This window comes from Malaya genurostris, chromosome 3, assembly GCF_030247185.1.
Source record: "Malaya genurostris strain Urasoe2022 chromosome 3, Malgen_1.1, whole genome shotgun sequence".
Taxonomy (NCBI): Eukaryota; Metazoa; Arthropoda; class Insecta; order Diptera; family Culicidae; genus Malaya; species Malaya genurostris.
Window position 1 is genome coordinate 138,000,948 of NC_080572.1, and position 20,939 is coordinate 138,021,886.

The 20,939-nt window shown below is 37.0% G+C and overlaps 1 protein-coding gene across 2 annotated transcripts in view; it reads right to left on the reverse strand.

The window, feature by feature from the left end:
* Nucleotides 1-20,939, reverse strand: part of LOC131437845 (PP2C-like domain-containing protein CG9801) — a 168,941-nt gene that overhangs the window by 93,059 nt on the left and 54,943 nt on the right. For both annotated transcript variants that reach the window (XM_058607462.1, XM_058607461.1), the window contains one exon: nucleotides 466-572. In XM_058607462.1, coding sequence (XP_058463445.1) covers nucleotides 466-521 — 56 coding nt within the window. In that variant the 5' untranslated portion in view covers nucleotides 522-572. The remainder of the gene's footprint in view (nucleotides 1-465; nucleotides 573-20,939) is intronic.

The following is a 20,939-nucleotide window of genomic DNA, read 5'->3' on the forward strand; positions in this document are numbered from 1 at the left end:
TTTTCGAACTGGATTGATGACACGACAGTCGCTTTCAAACGAGCCTAAGTTTGTAGAAATCGGTTAAGCCATGTCTGAGAGAACTGCGCGGTAAAAAAAACAACGCGTTTTGTCGGTTACGTCACTTATACTATCACATCTACGGAACGAGAAGCCTAAGTTTGTTAAATCGGTTCAGATATAGTTGAGCGGTAAAAATATCTTCAAAAAGTGCACAGACATTTTCCGACCTCGTCGAACTGAGTCGAATGGCAAATAACACTCCGTTCAAAAGTAATTTTTTCTAGAAATTCTAATGCCTTTCTATAAATAAAGGCAAAACGAGTTACGCGGCCAGTTTTGCATTTTTTAATTGACATTCGGACCTGTATAGTGAAGAGTAAGGCATTTTTAATGCCAAAACATTAGAGCAGTGCATTTTGTGAATTTGTTTGTGTGTTAATCAGTTTATTTTTTTATACTTACCCTTCTAAAAATTGCGTAATAAATGATCCATCGGAAACTTTATTTTGAGATGCCATCCGCTCCTCCCTGTCAGCTATGAAACTGAATTGCCTAAAGTATGTGGTCACCTTAAAATATATATAAAAAAAGGTCAATGACATTCCAAGCTCTGTTTCGGACATAACGTTTGCATAAAAAAAAAACTTTTTTCGGATGGTGATAAAAAAGCTTCGGCAGATAATTACTTCTGAAAAATTTGCCATGGAAGGTAATTACAGGGTGGCAAGTGAACTAGCGATTTCAATTTCCCGGTTTCCCCGGTGCGCGAGACTAAAAATTCCCGTTTTTTTTTACATGTCCAAAAACATCGAGAGTTGAGAAACAAGTATTATCTCCTTGGAACTACGATTAAAACTCTCATCCACACACGGAACGACCGAAATCAACATTTTCGCGAAAAATTTAGTTGATTTGCTGATTTTAGTTAGTTATTTTTTGAGACAACTAAAAAATTCTTACTTTTGCTAATTTAGATTTTTTATTCTCATTCCCTTAATAATAATAAAATATTTGTTGAAATGACTATTTTTTTTAGTTGAATTCACAAATAAACGTGCTGTCATTTCATAGCTAAGGCACATTTCATTTCCATTCAACTAATTTTTTAGTTGAATCAAGGAAATAAAATGTTGTTTTCAACCAATATGAATGGTTGAATTGGCTTCTGCAATCTGCAGCTATATGGCGCCCTGTCACCGAAACGGTAACACCGTAATGACTACTAGCCACTAGATGGCACACTACTGCCGAAAAAATTTCAGACGCGGTTGTCTTTTCCATATTGGCAGGTATAAATACGATGTTGTATTGGAGAAAAAGACATAAACGAAACATAAACATCTTTTTGAATTTTTGTCGTGAATACGACTTACTTTACTATGGGGCGCCTTTTCAAAATTTACCCTCTGAGAGAGTGATAAGTTTTTGATCGTGAATATCTTCTGTTGTATCTAATGAATCAACATAATTCTTGCAACATGCCATCGGAAATATGATCACAATTTAATGATAAAATTTTCAGTTGTGTGACATAATCTTAAATAGTTCAAAATTAAACTTTTTTTAAATGTTTTGTACAAACGAGTGTCAAAGAGGATAATTCATATGGCGCGTTTGTCTTTCTCGTATTTTGGAAGCTCATAGCTCAGTGATCTGTAGAAGGATTTGTATAATCTAACTACCAATAGAATCGAAAATTTTCAACTTGAACGTGTATTGCAACAACATTGAAGTTTTTCAATAGTACACTATTGAAAAACCTGTTTGATTTAACCCATGACAGCACCAGCCAATCAGAACGCGAGATGTCTGCATCTATACAAGAGCATCCATATAAAAGTTGAGTGCTTCATTTTTCCTTCCATTTGCTGAGCATATGTTCCCGAAACAAGACACACGAGAGCAACATCGTGGACCTGTCGTCTCACTGTTTCCCGTTCTGCGTACAGGAAAGGAATTCTAACAAAGGTGATGTGAAAAATAGCGGCAGTTAAGTTAAAGCACGAGTGTCAGCACGATGACAGCGAAAACCGGATGAAAGGCAGCCGAAAATTCCAGCAAATTCAAATAGCACTTTTAAGTGCTAAAAATAATCATAAAGAATTAGTTGAATTTTATCGCTTTCCTACCATTTTCCGAGCAACTGTTGCCGAAACAAGGCACACACGAGAAGTTAAATTAATTTGCACCGTCACTAACACATTCAATTACGAACGGCAATGCGAAAGTGGAAGTGATGATGTTGAATACATCTTTATACTAGTACACAAATATGCCGTGCGAAAGAGTTGCATTCTTTAGTATGGGGCGCTTTTTGATCATGATATCTAACACATTCAATTACGACAGGACAGTAACGCTGTCTCGCAATACGAAACAGAAAATTTTGATTTAGAAACATCTTTATACTAGTATACTTTATACAAATTATTAGAACAAATGTTTTCACTTGATTTGCGCATTCTACTTTCCAGGCGTATCAGAACTGGCTAAACTTGAAGCAATCTAAATATTTCTTTATCACAGTGATGTGGTCGTCCTGAAAACGACGGGGTTTTCGTCTGCTCGTCGTTACGGATGGCCAGCTGCAGATGGCGAGGGATGATTTTCGTTTTTTTGTTGTCACGGGCAGCATTACCGGCCAATTCCAACACTTCGGCAGCCAAGTACTCCATCACTGCCGCCAGATAGACCGGTGCACCGGCACCGACACGCTCTGCGTAGTTTCCCTTCCGGAGCAGACGATGGGTTTTGCCAACTGGGAACTGCAGACCAGCACGGTTCGAGCGGGACTTTGCCTTGCCCTTAATTGTTCCTCCTGTGTGCGTGTTTCCGCGTGAAAATTCCACAAGAAGCTGTTAACCGTTAGACAGCCAATTCAGTATTACTGACTGCCGCTCTACTAACTCTCTCTTTTATATTGTCTCACTGTTTCCCGTTCTGCGAAGGGGAGGTCCGTACACCGCTACCAGTATAAATTGAAATGTGATGTGAGAAATAGCGTCATTTGAGTTAAAGCAGCTACTCTGTACGTACGAGACACCGTCAGAACGATGGCACCGAAAACAGGTAGAAAAGCAGATTTGTACCGTCACTAAAACATTCAATTACGAACGGCAATGCGAAAGCGAATGTTGAACACATTTTTATACTAGTATGGGGCCATGTAAAAATATGCCATGCGAAACAGGGTTGCCATATAAACAGGTTAATCTGTTTTATTATTATTATTATTAAATAGTTTTCGGAACGATCATTGTCGAGTACTCATCGTCGATTTAATTGTAGCATTGCTATTGAAATGAGTGTTCTTGCACGAATTCAACCTAATCCGACCCTTTCAGTGAGGTGAACACAGAAAAAGCACTTTTCCTTGTGCCAGTAGCGAAAAGGGAGGTGTTTGTGTTTCAAACCATACCAGTGAACCGGCCGGAGTGTTGGAAATGCAGAATGTAGAGGTTAAACCCGTAAACCATAGGTACGCTGGCATGGATGAATTGTTGAAAACACAGAGCAATGACATTTCACACACGAATCTGCGTGTATGTGGGAGGGAAAGCATATGAGAAAATTTATGGGTGGGTTTCACTCTGACTATGGCTTCTGTGCCCGACTAACTCAATCGGTTGGATTGAATGTGTAGCGTGTCGTTGTCCTATTTGTAAAAATAACAAACTGAAGAGGTTGTTCGACATGATACGAGTGCTAGCCTATGAGTGCATTTGCTGTTAGTTGAACTCTAGATCCGTTTGTGCCGCTGTTCGGTATGACAATCAATGTTTCCACTTAATTTGCGCATTCTACTTTCCAGGCGTATCAGAACTGGCTAAACTTGAAGCAATCTAAATATTTCTTTATCACAGTGATGTGGTCGTCCTGAAAACGCCGGGGTTTTCATCGGCTCGTCGTTACGGATGGCCAGCTGCAGATGGCGAGGGATGATTTTCGTTTTTTTGTTGTCACGGGCAGCATTACCGGCCAATTCCAACACTTCGGCAGCCAAGTACTCCATCACTGCCGCCAGATAGACCGGTGCACCGGCACCGACACGCTCTGCGTAGTTTCCCTTCCGGAGCAGACGATGGATTTTGCCAACTGGGAACTGCAGACCAGCACGGTTCGAGCGGGACTTTGCCTTGCCCTTAAATGTTCCTCCTGTGTGCGTGTTTCCGCGTGAAAATTCCACAAGAAGCTGTTAACTGTTAGACAGCCAATTCAGTATTACTGACTGCCGCTCTACTAACTCTCTCTTTTATATCGTCTCACTGTTTCCCGTTCTGTGAAGGGGAGGTCCGTACACCGCTACCAGTATAAATTGAAATGTGATGTGAGAAATAGCGTCATTTGAGTTAAAGCAGCTACTCTGTACGTACGAGACACCGTCAGAACGATGGAACCGAAAACAGGTAGAAAAGCAGATTTGTACCGTCACTAACACATTCAAATACGAACGGCAATGCGAAAGCGAATGTTGAACACATTTTTATACTAGTATGGGGCCGTGTAAAAATATGCCATGCGAAACAGGGTTGCCATATAAACAGGTTAATCTGTTTTATTATTATTATTATCATTATTATTATTATTATTATTATTATTATTATTATTATTGATATTATTTTTATTATTATTATTATTATTATTATTATTATTATTGATATTATTTTTATTATTATTATTATTATTATTACTATCATTATTATTATTAGAATGACTCTTGCATACCGAAGATCGTCGATACATTTCAGACCAGCCCATTGCAATTGTCTCGTACTGAAATTTCGAGAAGAATCAGATATCTTCGAACTTTGTAGCATCAATAAAAATAAACTACAAATTTGTCGTACCTAGTCTGCTATATTAGCAAATTATAAAAGAATTGTTTCAAGTTTGGAATATATAGTTGTAGAATAGTAGCTGTTTAATGTAACTAATCTGTATTTTAATGTAGGTACATCGCTTCAAACTCTATTAGTGAAAAAGAGGAAATCTTGCACAATTCATACAATCAATCAACTAACTGATATTCGGAAAAGTGATGGGAGCGTATCAGTTTTTTCGTATTCACGACATCCAGTTATGTCTCTGACATTACCCACCCACCGTTTTTCTTCTAATTCACTGTTTTCTTCATTCTCACTGAAAACTTTGACACTCGGAAAACAAAAACCGAATACAAGTAGTACACCGGACGGCGCAGCTCGGAAGGTTTGAAGATACAAAAAAACTTCTTCACAATTAGAGTGAAACATTCGAAATTCACTTCACTGTTCCGCGTAAAAACATTATTACGCACAATCGCTTCAAGTGCGCACAAATTCTGAATGAATACGATTTCCACTAACAGTTTACGACTTTTTTTACATATCGGTTTAGAAATTTTAATAAAGATATATCGAACACATGCAAAAAACATCAAAACCATTTTCAAGCAGTTTCAATAAGACTGTCCTTTTTAGCTTTTTAATGGATTGTTTTGCTTTGACACTTCTCATGAGTTTTTGGCTAATAAACTTGTTAATAATACCCATTTCAGTTTTGTTTTCTTTGTGCTATCCTTCAGTAATGATGGTGATAGATAAATAGAAACAAATTTTCTGATTTTAATAACAAAATTAGTTGTCAATGATAATTTCGTGTTGGATTGAAATATTACTGGTTTGTGTCCAGGATATTCACCAACTAAACACATTCTCTAAAAATAAGAGTTTTTTCAGCAAAGTAAATTCTCAATTTTAACTAATTTTATAGTTATTTTGGAAATTTTGTTGTTAAAATCAACTAATTCAAAAACAGTAATACGAATTAGGCGCAGAGCTAATTTCAGTCGTTCCGTGCAGTTTTTCCAAACGTTCATCTTCTGAACTAACAGTACCATCCAGTCCAATGTATTCCATCTTTATTTTGTCTTTTACTTCGCCAGTAACTTCGATGTAGCAATAGGATTAGAACAAGAGGCATAACTCTCCAACGGTGATGAAAGTGATCAGTCTTGCATTTCATGAAGGAATGAAGCATCAAAATTCTTGCAATTGTCTTGAAAAATCAACACAATTTATTTAAACTTCTTGATTTTTCCAAAAATGCTCGTAAGCGCAGCTTTCACATCATATTCGACGATTATTGGTGATGTTTTGTAGTTTTCCAGTAATATCATCAGTTATTTGAAAGCCTAATGATGAAAAATTAAATTTAAAGTATTACAATTAAAATTAAAATAATTATTTTTCGAACTATTCAAACATTTTCAAGACTACCACTGAATCAGTCTTTCATAGGATATCTGGAAAATCAGTCCTTCTCAAAACTTATGCAAGTTAGGAGTGTATTCTAGAAATCGGCAAAACCGTTCATTTCAAAGAACTGTTGAAAACTTGATAGTTGTACCGAAAGAATTAGTTCTATTGAACCGTTCTTTCGTTTTTCTGAAAGTTTGTATGTAATATGAGAGCTATAAATTATATTTTGTAGTAAACTGATTCAATAATAGTGAAGTCTTTTAGCATGTGTTCTACCAATAATCATTCTCTTTTGTATACATTTTCAAAGTATACAAGAGAACCAAAATTTCTAATGATCTACAATCAAAAAGTTCAATCAATCCGAACCAACACCGAACATCATTTGTCTTGATTTGCATTTGTTTTATAACCGACGAAATTACACCATTATCCCAAATGCAATTATATTTTTGTACATACTTGCAACTTCGATAATTAAGCTTCTCTTCGCCAAGCTTGTGCTCAAGTTTTTTATGCAAGCAGTTTTTTTTAGCGTTAAGTTTCTCTACCATTCTGCGATTTCGGTTGAAGCGATAAACTATTTCTCATTATCATTCGAGTTCATCTAATATAAATTAGAAATTGATCTTAAGCACTTAAAATTTATCCAGGGGTAGTTGTCAATTTCTCATGGGGAAACGACTTAACATGAAATTCCGAGCTTGCATGACACAAGATCAGAGCATACCAATTAAGGGCTGAGGCCAGTGTGTTTTAGGGCGTTTTAAAGGGCTATTTTCACGATTCAAATCTGATTTTCTCAGAAACGGTGACGAATATCAAAAAACCTAACTGACAATCTCTTAGAAAATTAGTTTAGATTATTCTGTGAAAAATTCAGAATGATTGTTTGACTTAAGCGGTCGGGAAAATCTTTTTTCTGAAGGAAGAATTGCATAGCAGAAAACGGCAACTTTCAACTTGTTCATTGAATATCTCGCCTTCAAAAGCATGGATCAAAAATCTATCCTGACAATGTCTACATAATTTAGTTTAGTTGCGATTAGTGCATAAAAATATATATGTTGTCGAGATAAAAATTAAGTGAATGCTATTTTTGTAATGGTCCATTTCTATGGCGGCACCATTTTTTTCTGCTCTTGTATCCTGGAAACGTAACGAAACATGAGAGAGAAATAAAATCGACTCAGCAAGGCTGCCAAACAAGCGGTAATTTTATTGGATTTTATGTGATGTAGTCAAACTTGTAACCAAAATATCAAAACTTTCTTGGCCACCCGGTCACATAGAGAGAGCATAAAGAGAAATGTAATACGCACAGCGAGCCACACGGTTTTACGCTAACAACTGGCTTAGCCCTTAAAGCTTCAAATCGTTTTATGGCACGTTTTTGTCTTGCTGTCTAGCAACAACCTACCTCTAGCATGCTACGAGTAGGGCTGAAACGTTAGCTTTAATTTCGCTTCTATTTATAGATTCGCGTGCTTCCAACAGCTTCGCTTTTGCATCGATTGACCAATCAGAGCGATGCTCTCTCCTTGATACATCGCTTACTCCTTCAAAACCGTCGTCCATGGCAGGGAAACCCGGTATGCCAAAGATTTTTAGCAGCCAAATAGGACACTGTTCGCTACTAATCAAAATTTCAATCATATATAATTGAAAATACGTGGTTTGATACATTCAAATCAATACGTAGAAATATTTCCTATCAAATGATGAAATAATATTAATAATTGATACAAAATAGACTGAGCTGTAAGTGTTTAAAACCTGACCACATTTCTACGTGTAGTTTTTCTTGAGTTTCTGATTTGCACTCCTAAATAGAAAATAAAGATCGACATCAAAATTATTAAACATGTTACTACCTGATGTTACTTTTACCATTATGCATACTTATTCTGAAATTTGAAGACAAACACTAGAAAAGGTCCTAAGTGCAAATGACAGTTCCTCTTTCTTTACTCTTACTTTCGATTATTACGGTCCTATAGGCAATCCTTCTATCTTACACTTTGCATAGAATAACGACTAAAAATATCAAGTTTTGATTTGCTTTTTTTAAAAATGTTGGAAAATGCAGGAATACGCTGTAATAATTGAAAGAGAAAATAAACAAAGAAAAAATGTCATTTGCACTTGGAAGCTTTTATAATATTTTTCGAGATTTAATGGAACTCCAGCCGAAGCATCCCAATTATCCATATTTTTCATTATGAGCATTCATTGTGCTGTTACTGATGTCAACTAAGAAAGCTCTTATTTATTTGAAATTGCTGAGGTGTTGGCTCCATTTTCAATGGATTGTGCACCATTGAACATGTGAGAGACAATAACTTGTACTGAACTCCTAGTTACACAAAATGGCCTTCATCTTTTCATTTGTTGTATCAGGAAAATCATGATGCTAAAAATCGTTACTAAGATTAGGACTAGTAAATTTTTTCCAGGATTTGCACTAAAACTCCCGACTTTTTCTCGGATTTTCCCGGTTTTCCCGGTCACTTGCCACCCTGTAGCATACGTCATGTCGGACGATAACATGCGTGTAGGCGTGTTGTTGAGTTCTTTCTTCGTTTTATTTATCAATTCTAGTTTTCTCGACTTCCTGACATGTATGGCCATGTTCGCCAGGTACTTTTTCACTGTTTGGCCAGTTGCATCGACCCCGGCGGGGTGCTATTCTTTGAACGCGCACACTTCTGAACGGAGTTGCTTCATTCATTCAGGTGCTATCCAAATTTTGTACTAGTGCACATAACCGTTTTCAATATGTTTACGTTTTGTCTTTGACTCATCAGTGCATATCAGTTCAAATTGAACTGCTTAATGCAAAACTTGGCAGTTCAATTTGAACCGCTAAGCAGACGTAAAGTTCCTGCTATTTGCAGAACACTTTTTTGTTTTGCAACGATATGCAATGCCTATAATGACGTGCCGAACGACTATTTCTGACGGATACAGGTAAATGGTAAATAAGAAAAATGTCCTCAGTCGGTGTTGAACAGTCGTTCGCACCGCACGCGTATAGCTCTTGGCTCCTGGAATTTTTTTTTTCTGGCTACCTAGAGTTTCATTGATTCAAGGCTTCAGTCTTTTTCAAGGCTACCTGAATCACTAACTAAGTGATACAAAGAGTGATATTAGAGTGACTAAGTGATACAAAGAGTGATATTAGAGTGACTAAGAAATTAATCAGCCTTTTTTAAGGCTAGCTAGGAGTCTAATCGAAGACTAATTTAGCCTAGTTAATTTAATTTAAAATTTCATTAATTTCAAAAATGCCAGCGTCCAACCGGAAAGGCAACAAGCCTAAGGCTAAAAATAATTCAATACGGAATAAATCACAATCCGTTATTCAACATTTTTCTAATAACATTCACGATCTTATAGAATCTGAATGTAAAAATAAAAGACAACGGACGGATTTCCCTTCCGTTGATCCTATGCCGTCTAACAATATTTACGAGATTCTTCCTGAATCCGATTGTAGCGACATAGAAGAAAATTCTTCAAAAATTCCCAAAATGGACGCTTGTCGTTCTGGGAAGAAACATCAATCTATGCCACCAGTGACGGTGATGATTTCCGACTTCAAAGCATTCCGTACTGAGCTTTCTACTTTTCTCCCGGAAGTAAAAGTCTCATTTCAAATCGGACGAAGAGGAGAATGTCGAGTCTTGGTGGATGGATTGGAAGATTACGAAAGTCTTATTCGATATTTGTCCGAAAAACTTCATAAATTTTATTCATATGATATAAAATCAGACAGACCCTTCAAGGCTGTCTTGAAAGGATTATCAAATGATCAAAGTATTGATGAAATTAAAAATGAACTAAAAGAATTGCTTGGTTTTGCCCCTTCCCAAGTAATACTTATGAAAAAAAGAGCGAATGGTACTTCTAAACCACGCTCTGGAATTTCCCATGAACTTTACCTAATACACTTCAATCGAAGTGATGTAAACAATTTGAAAACTTTAGAAAAAGTACGTTTCATTTCCCACATTAAAATTCATTGGGAACATTATAAACGGCATAATCGTATTGCAAACTTAACGCAATGTCGTCGTTGCCAAGGCTTCGGTCATGGAACCAAAAATTGTCATATGGATATACGGTGTTTGAATTGTGGTAAATCGCATTCGAAAGACGCTTGTCCAATGAATGAAACCACTGATAAATTTTCATGTTCAAATTGCAATGGAAATCATAAATCCAATTATTTGAAATGTCCTGTCAGGGAAAAAATTTTAAACGCTCGTTCGCTTAGACAACAAGTCAAATCAACGACCTTAAATTTACAGAACATACCTGAAAATTCTTCTAAGGCACCTGCCAATTCGTCTTCTAACGAAAACAATTTATTGACAGGTAGATCGACCTCGTCATCATCTTCTTCTAATGTCAGTTATGCTGGTATATTAGGTAGAAATCTATCTCCTATTTCTTCTAATGTAAATAATCAAAACACAGGACCGCCTTGCAGTTCTTCTTCTAACGAAAACAATTTATTAATAGGTAGACCGGCCAAATCATCTTCTTCTAATGGCAGTCTACCTACAAATATTCCTTCAATGCCATTCGCTTCTTTAAATGAAGTCGATTTAGGCGATATAACTGAAAATAAAATGATCTACCTACAAGATCAACTTTTTCAAATGATCATCCAAATGAATTCGACTTCATCACTTTTTGAAGCATTTCAAATCGGATGGAAATTTGCAAATAATATTATAATGAATTTAAAATTTAACAGTGATGTTAAATAATTATTTGAATATTTTAAATTGGAATGCTCGATCTTTGAAATCGAGTGAAGATGAATTTTATAATTTTCTCAAAGTTCACAAAATTCATATTGCCATTGTGACAGAAACTTTTCTTAAACCAAATGTAAAATTGAAAAGTAATCCACATTATGTGGTTCATCGATTTGACAGGTTTACTGGAATTGGTGGTGGAGTTGCCATTTTTGTCCAACGGCAAATTAAACATCGAATTTTACCTTCTTTCAATACTAAAGTTATTGAAAGCTTGGGAATCGAAGTTGAAACCATTCATGGAATTTATTTCATCGCTGGAGCATATTTGCCATTCCAATGCACCGGCGAACAATTAAATTTCTTTAAAGGCGATTTGCAAAAACTTACAAGATATCGATCGAAATTTTTCGTAATAGGGGACTTAAATGCTAAGCATGTCCAGTGGAATTGTAGGCAAAATAACAGTAATGGTAAAATACTTCATAATCAACTCTCAGCTGGTTACTTTACAGTTCTTCATCCCAGTAATCCTACTTGTTTCTCTTCCGTGAAAAACCCGTCTACAATTGATCTGGTTCTAACAGATCAAAGTCACATTTGTAGTGAACCGATTACTCATGCTGATTTTGACTCAGATCATCTTCCTGTAACATTCAGACTTTCCAACGAAGCTATAATTAATCCAATTAGTTCTATTTTCAACTATCATAGAGCAAATTGGTTGGATTACAGATCTCACATTGAAAATCATGTGGATCATGAAACTATTTTAGAAAATTCTGCGGATATCGACACAGCAATTGATAATTTGAATCATTATATTATCGAAGCTAGAAATCTTTCAGTTCCCAAAGCTCAAACTAAATTAAATTCTCCTATCATCGATGACAATCTTCAACTGCTCATTCGGTTGAAGAATGTTCGTCGACGACAATATCAACGTTCTCGTGATCCTGCTATGAAAAACATAGTTAAGGATTTACAAAAAGAAATTAAACATAGATTTACTCTTTTGCGAAATGAAAATTTCGCTAAAGAAGTTGAACAAATTAAACCATATTCTAAACCTTTCTGGAAACTTTCTAAGGTTCTTAAGAAACCTCAGAAACCTATTCCTGCTCTCAAGGAAGGAAATCAAATACTTCTTACAAATGGCGAAAAAGCTCAAAAACTTGCTCAGCAGTTCGAGAGTGTCCACAATTTTAATTTGAACGTTGTGAGTCCTATTGAAAATGAAGTCTCACTGAAATATGATCATATTTCAACCCAAGTGTTATCACAAGATGACATTATTGAGACGAATTTTGATGAAATTAAATCAATTATTAGAAAACTTAAAAACATGAAGGCTCCTGGTAATGATGGAATTTTTAATATTCTTATTAAAAATCTTCCCGATGTTGCCTTGAGACTCCTGGTTAAAATTTTCAACAAGTGTTTTTCATTAGCTTACTTCCCAAAAAGATGGAAAAACGCTAAAGTAATTCCTATCCTAAAACCTGATAAAAACCCAGCAGAAACATCAAGTTATCGCCCAATTAGCTTACTTTCTTCTATCAGTAAACTTTTTGAAAAAATTATCTTGTTAAGAATGATGACTCATATAAATGAGAATTCAATTTTTTTACCAGAGCAGTTTGGATTTCGTCATGAACATTCAACTACTCATCAACTTGTCAGAGTAACGAACATGATAAAAGCAAATAAATCTTCTGGGTTATCCACTGGAGTTGCTCTTCTAGACATAGAAAAAGCATTCGACAGTGTTTGGCACAAAGGTTTAATAGCAAAAATGTCTGATTTCCAGTTTCCTATTTATTTGATCAAAATGATTCAAAATTATTTAACTGATCGTACTCTTCAGGTTAGCTATCAGAATTGTAAATCTGAATTGCTACCCGTACGAGCCGGTGTTCCGCAGGGTTCGAGTGTAGCTCCAATCTTGTATAATATTTTCACTTCTGATCTTCCAAATCTACCCGTTGGTTGTCAGAAATCGCTATTCTGTGACGACACAAGTCTGTTAGCCACAGGTAGAAATCTAAGAGTGATCTGCAGTCGCCTACAAAGAAGTTTAAATATTTTCAGTGATTATCTGTCAAAATGGAAAATTAAACCAAATGCAGCAAAAACGCAATTAATTATCTTTCCTCACAAGCCAAGAGCTTCTTTTCTTAAACCAAACAATAATCACATTCTCAAATTGAATGGCTTGGAATTGACATGGTCTGATCAAGCTAAATACTTAGGTTTAACGTATGACAAAAAACTCACTTTCAAGGATCACATTGAAGGAATCCAGGCAAAGTGTAATAAATATATTAAATGTTTATATCCTCTTATAAACAGAAATTCTAAGCTCTGTCTAAAAAACAAATTGTTAATTTATAAACAAATTTTCAGACCAGCCATGCTTTATGCGGTACCAATTTGGTCAAGCTGTTGTTCCACCAGGAAGAAAACGCTTCAAAGGATTCAGAATAAAATTCTGAAAATGATTCTGAAGCGTCCTCCCTGGTTTAGTACAAATGAGTTACACAGACTCACAAATATAGAACCATTAGATGTAATGTCACATAATATTATAAGCAAATTCCGACAAAAATCGATGCAATCTTCAATTGAATCGATTCGCTCTCTGTATTAGTTAGTAAGTTAGTATATAAGTTCCTTTTCCCCATTACACAATACAAGTAGGTTTAGAATTTTCCCTACACAAAAATCTCAGAATTGCGGAAGCAAATGATGTCTTCATGGTAATAACCAAATCATATATATATATAACAGGGCTGAAAAGTCACCACTTGTGGCTGAACACCCAATTTAAATCTTAATAATTTAATTTTAACTCATATTCCAATAAATAGTTATTTAAAAAAAAAAAAAAAAAAAAAAAAAGAAAAATGTCCTAATCAAGAAGAATCATACGCTTCTCAGAAAATGATGAATAATTCGTGCATTTTTTTGTTTTTGCCGAACTTAAAAATGCCCTAAAAAGTTATATATATATATATATATATATATATATATATATATATATATATATATATATATATATATATATATATATATATATATATATATATATATATATATATATATATATATAAAAATATATATATATATATATATATATATATATATATATATATATATATATATATATATATATGTATATATATATATATATATATATATATATATATATATATATATATACAGACATTTTCCGATCTCGTCGAACTGAGTCGAATGGTATATAACATTATGGGTCTCCGAGGCACCGTTCGAAAATCGGTTTTTTCTGCAATTCTAATACCTTTCTATAGAGAAAGGCAAAACAGATTAAAAAATGACATGCGAATACAACAAATGAACAAAAGAACCGAACATGTTCTGCTGTGCTCCTGCGCGTTCATTTGTAGTCGTTCACGGCGTTCATTTGTAGTTGTTTGTCTAAAGCATCCCCTCCGCCCGTTTTTTAGCCCTCAATTAGTCTCTTTTTTGTGTCTTTCACATGTAGGGTAACTTAATTGGTAAAACAATTTTCCCGGATAGGAGCCAGGCGGGTTCGAGTCTTGTCTCTTCGATAGCTTTTTTGCGCTTTTCATTACACAGCTTCATTCGCATATCATATTTAAAAACTATTTCCCTCGTTAGATACTGATCAAATGTAGAACCAGCTCAATACTGCTCTACTTCTTAACAAGAAGTTTGCTAAAAGCAAATAAGTATCATATGATTTATTTTCAAAATCTCAATTTTTTTTATTTCCTTTTTAGGGCATTTTTAAGTTCGACAAAAACAAAAAAATGCACGAATTATTCATCATTTTCTGAGAAGCGTATGATTCTTCTTGATTGGGACATTTTTCTTATTTACCATTTACCTGTATCCGTCAGAAATAGTCGTTCGGCACGTCATTATAGGCATTGCATATCGTTGCAAAACAAAAAAGTGTTCTGCAAATAGCAGGAACGTTACGTCTGCTTAGCGGTTCAAATTGAACTGCCTAGGTTTGCATTAAACAGTTCAATTTGAACTGATATGCACTGATGAGTCAAAGACAAAACGTAAACATATTGAAAACGATTATGTGCACTAGTACAAAATTTGGATAGCACCTGAATGAATGAAGCAACTCCGTTCAGAAGTGTGCGCGTTCAAAGAATAGCACCCCGCCGGGGTCGATGCAACCGGCCAAACAGTGAAAAAGTACCTGGCGAACATGACCATACATGTCAGGAAGTCGAGAAAACTAGAATTGATAAATAAAACGAAGAAAGAACTCAACAACACGCCTACACGCATGTTATCGTCCGACATGACGAATGCTACAGGGTGGCAAGTGACCGGGAAAACCGGGAATTTGGTTTTACCGGGAAAATCCGAGAAGAAGTCGGGAGTTTTAGTGCAAATCCAGGAAAAAAATTACTAGTCCTAATCTTAGTAACGATTTTCAGCATCATGATTTTCCTGATACAACAAATGAAAAGATGAAGGCCATTTTGTGTAACTAGGAGTCCAGTACAAGTTATTGTCTCTCACAGGTTCAATGGTGCACAATCCATTGAAAATGAAGCCAACACCTCAGCAATTTCAAATAAATAAGAGCTTTCTTAGTTGACATCAGTAACAGCACAATGAATGCTCATAATGAAAAATAAGGATAATTTGGATGCTTCGGCTGGAGTTCCATTAAATCTCGAAAAATATTATAAAAGCTTCCAAGTGCAAATGACATTTTCTCTTTGTTTATTTTCTCTTTCAATTATTACGGCGTATTGCTGCATTTTCCAACATTTTGTCGTGAATACGACTTACTTTACTATGGGGTGCCTTTTCAAAATTAGCCATATGGATGAATGGGCAGAACTTAATCGTGAATATCTCGACTTGTATTAAAGGCAGCAACATAATTCTTTCACCATTTCATCACAAATATGATCAGGAATTTAGGATGATATTTTGAACAGTGTGAGATAACCACAAACAACTCAAATATTAAGTTTTCTCAAACTTTGAAAACAACGCGGAAAACTCTTTACTTTTGCTTGGCTTTTTCGCGCAAGGACGACGATTTTGAGGTAGTCAGGCACATATCTTCAACTGACTGCGTATAAAAGGGGAACCGTGGTCGAAATTTGATCATTCGTCATCTAACACTCGATGTGGATAGACGAATAACCTACTACGACTAATTTCGATTTTGTTTTATTTTTTATTCGCAGTTGTCTACCTACCCAAGCTATGGGTAAAAACCGCCATAGATCCGAGAAAGATCCAAAGGATGCTAAGCGTCTGAAGCCAAGTGATGTACAGGTAAACGACCGTTTGCTGAGTAAAAACCAATATGCTGATCTGCCAGTAGATGTAGAAGAGGAACTACAGAAAAAGGAAAAAATGCCGCCTTTCTACCTGAAGGGCTTCCCACAAACTCTACGCTCGGATTTCAACACACTGATCAGCAAAGGACTACAGGCAACAATCCGTTTATGTACTGAAGGCTACAAAATAACTGTTCCGGCTTTGAACCACTACAAAGGAGTGGAATGTTATCTGAAGCAGACAAAAGCGGAATACTTCACACACGATATTGCCGCCAACAAACCTATGAAGGTTGTACTTCGAGGACTACCCGACATGATGGAAGCCGAACTAAAGCAGGCACTGTCGGAGGCTGGACTAAAGCCTTTGATGGTGTTTAAAATGAAGCGACATAATACGGACAAAAAGTTTAGAGATCAACTGTACCTGATTCATCTGGAGAAGGGCTCCATCACCATGAATCAACTGAAAACGATTAAATCGTTATTTCACATAATCATCGAATGGCAACAGTATAAACCGGTACATCGGGATGTCACACAGTGTACGAACTGTTTGAACTACGGCCATGGAGCGAGGAATTGCCACATGAAAAGTCGGTGCGGGAAATGTGCCGAACCACACAATACCAACGATTGCCTACTAGATGACATCGCTGTAAAATGTGTGAACTGTGATGGCGACCATCCATCTACTAGCAAATCGTGTCCCAAACGTGCTGAGTTCACAAAAATTCGACAACAGGCGTCCCGCAAACAATCAACGCGCAAGAATGTTCCACAGAAGGATGAAGTTAATTTCCCACGGCTCCCACCGAAGAGGGATATTCCGAATTTGCCGCCACTTCCTCGCAGCAATCCAAAAGATTCAGCCGCTGGATCACAAAAAGAATCTTCCTCAAAAATCCCTCCTGGATGGGGCAATAATCAACCACAAGCAAAGGATGACTCTGGTGATTTATTTTCTGCTGAACAATTGATCGTCATTTTTGAAACAATGACAACAAAACTACGAAACTGCAGAACGCGGTTAGATCAAATCAACGCCTTAGGCAAATTCATCATCGAATATGCAATATAATGAGTTGGTTATAGTAAATTGGAATGCTTGCTCACTCAGGAGCAAAACTGCTGAATTGTCCGACTTTCTTCAAGAGAAGAATGCCGATATTGCTATTTTAACTGAAACTCATCTTAAACCTGAAATTTCTATTTTTATTTCCAATTACAGGATTCATAGGCTCGACAGGACAACTACCAGAGGAGGGGGAGTTGCCATTGCCGTTAAACGATCCATTCAGCACAGGCTTCTGTCAGCCTTTAAATTGCAACTCATAGAAGCCATCGGAATTGAGATTACAACGACGATGGGACCCATCATCATCATTGCAACGTACTGCCCCAAACAAACAAATCTTCGAGATGGTACGTGTGCATCATTGAAGCGAGATCTGGCTATGCTCACTCGACGACAGAACAAATTCATCATTGCTGGGGACCTGAACGCACGGCATGAGCTGTGGGGAAACAGAAGACAGAATCGAAACGGATTCGTACTTGCCGAAGATTACGAAGCTGGACAATACAACATCTTCGCTCCGGATCAACCAACGCGACTTTCCAGATCGGGAGTTCATTCCATTTTGGATATATTTATCAGCAATATCGCCATGGACAGCTCTCCGGTTGTCTTCTACGAGCTCTCTTCTGACCACTTTCCAGTAATATTGACGTTGGGATCTTCACCAGAAACAGTGCCTATTCAACCTCGGAGGAACTATTATCGCACCGATTGGGTCCAATTTCAACATATCGCCGACCAACTTATTAATATCGATTTGCCACTTGATTCCCCGATGGAAATCGATGCAGCCCTATCTTCCTTCCAGCATTCAATCACAGTCGCTCGTGATAGGACGGTTCCAGTACAACATATGCCGAGTTCCTGTCTTCAAATCGACAGTGTCACCAAGAAACTCATCCGACTTCGAAATATCTACCGGATACAGTATCAACGAACTGGCATCCTAGATAGGAAGACTACTTATAACAACTTAACTAGGATAATCCAGGAAAGGATATCTGAGCTTCGCAACAGGAACTTCCAGCAAAAGCTTCGAGAAATTCTCCCACATTCAAAGCCCTTCTGGTCCTTAACGAAGGTGCTTAAGAAAAAACCGAAGCCTATTCCTCCTCTGATGTCAGCCCAGGACGCAGCTGAAGGAATACCTTTAATCACACCAGTAGAGAAGGCAAATGCGCTAGGCCAGCAGTTTGTGTGTTCTCACAATTTAGGATTTAACATTGTTAGTCCACATGAAAGAGCCGTTACAGATAGCGTAGCTGAGGTTGACCAATCAGACAGCTTTGTTCCAGAGGAAAGTAGAGTCACTGCGAATGAGCTGATGGTTATTGTGAAAAAATCCAAAAATATGAAGGCCCCCGGTTTCGACAACACATTCAACATTGAGCTGAAACATTTGAGTATTCGCTCATTTGTCTTCTTAGCTAAAATTTTTAACAGGTGCTGGGAGCTTGGTTACTTCCCTTCAATGTGGAAGTTAGCTAAAGTTATCCCAGTTTTGAAACCGGGGAAAGATCCTTCTTTTTCCAAGAGCTATCGGCCCATCAGCTTACTCTCTACCCTATCCAAGCTGTTTGAAAAGTCAATACAAAGGCGAATTCTTGCTTTCGCAGATGAACAGGATATATTTCTGGAAGAACAGTTTGGGTTCCGGAAAGGAAGATCCACCATCCACCAACTCACAAGGGTTAACAACGTCATCCAGCAAAACAAATCAGTGTCCAAAACGACTGCCATGGCAATATTGGATATTGAAAAGGCATTCGATAATGTGTGGCACGATGGCCTGGTGTTTAAACTGCATAGGTATAATTTTCCCATGTATCTTATTAAAATTATCAAAAATTATCTTGCAGATAGAGCATTCCAGGTTTCTCTGAATAATGCACTTTCAGAAAGATTTACTATTCCTGCTGGTGTACCCCAGGGAAGTATCCTAGGTCCCATTCTATACAACATTTTTACATCAGACATCCCACCTCTTCCGGGTGGTGGTGTTCTGTCACAATTTGCTGATGATACTGCCATTCTTTACAAAGGTCGTGTCATTAATGCTCTGAAGAATAAACTACAGACAGGTCTGGACGCTTTAACGGAATATTTTACAAGCTGGAAAATTGTGATCAATTCAGCAAAAACTCAGGTCATCTTGTTTCCACATTCAAGATCTCCAAAACTTGTTCCATCAGACGAATGCAGAATACGATTCGGTGATGAGGTCATTCAATGGATCGATGAAGTTATCTATCTAGGACTCATCTTTGACAGACATCTGATATTCAGGTCACATGTTGACAAAATCGTTCAAAAATGCAGCATACTCATTAGGTCTCTGTATCCGCTGATTTGTAAAACATCTAAACTATGCCTGAAGAATCAGATGGCTGTCTATAAACAAATCATCTACCCCGCAATTGAATACGCAGTCCCTGTTTGGCGGGGCTGTACACGAACACACAAACTTAGGCTTCAGCGCATTCAAAGTAAGATCTTAAAGATGATTCTAAATCTACCCCCTTGGACAAGGACTAGTGAAGTACATGAGATGGCCTCACTGGATATACTAGAACAAAAATTCGAACAATACTGCACGAAATTTGAAAAGAGGTGCTCAATCTCTGAAATACAAATAATTCAAAATTTGTACGCATTAGGTTAGGGATAGTTATAAGTAGGTAGACATTTTATAAATAATTAAAATAAATATTATGATTAAACATTAGTAAGAGTAGTAAGTAAGAGTAACTAAAACACCTAATATTAATAACGAATCGTATGAACAACAAAGATGAAAGGCCAAAGGGTCAAAACACTTGTACTGTAAAATGTTGATGTAATACACAAAAATTAGATTAATAAACAGTTATTTATGCAAAAAAAATATGCGAAATTTGATCATTTCTTCTTGTACGTTGGATGCAAGCAGACGTCGTGGGACCAGCAGCTTCGGAGAGTGCACCTTCTGCGTGGTTAAGAACCTCAAACGCTCAGGTCGCAACTCTCATTTAGACTTCAGTCGTCAGGTGGAACAGTAGGCAATGAAAGCAGACCTTTTGCGTGGTATAAAGCCTCAAACGCTTAGGTCGTGCTTTCATTTGGACTTCAATCGTCGGGAGCAGCGGTCGTCAATAATGAGAGCAGACCTTTTGCGTGGTGCCAAACCTCAAACGCTTAGGTCGTGCTCTCAGTTGGACTTCAATCGTCAGGTGGAGCAGTCGTCGTTGAAAGTAGACCTTTTGCGTGGTATAAAACCTCGAACGCTCAGGTCGTGCTTTCATTTGGACTTCAATCGTCAGGTGGAGCAGTCGTCGATGAAAGCAGACCGTTTGCGTGGTGCCAAACCTCAAACGCTTAGGTCTTGCTCTCATTTGGACTTCAATCGTCAGGTGGAGCAGTCGTCGTTGAAAGTAGACCTTTTGCGTGGTATAAAACCTCAAACGCTCAGGTCGTGCTTTCATTTGGACTTCAATCGTCAGGTGGAGCAGTCGTCGATGAAAGCAGACCTTTTGCGTGG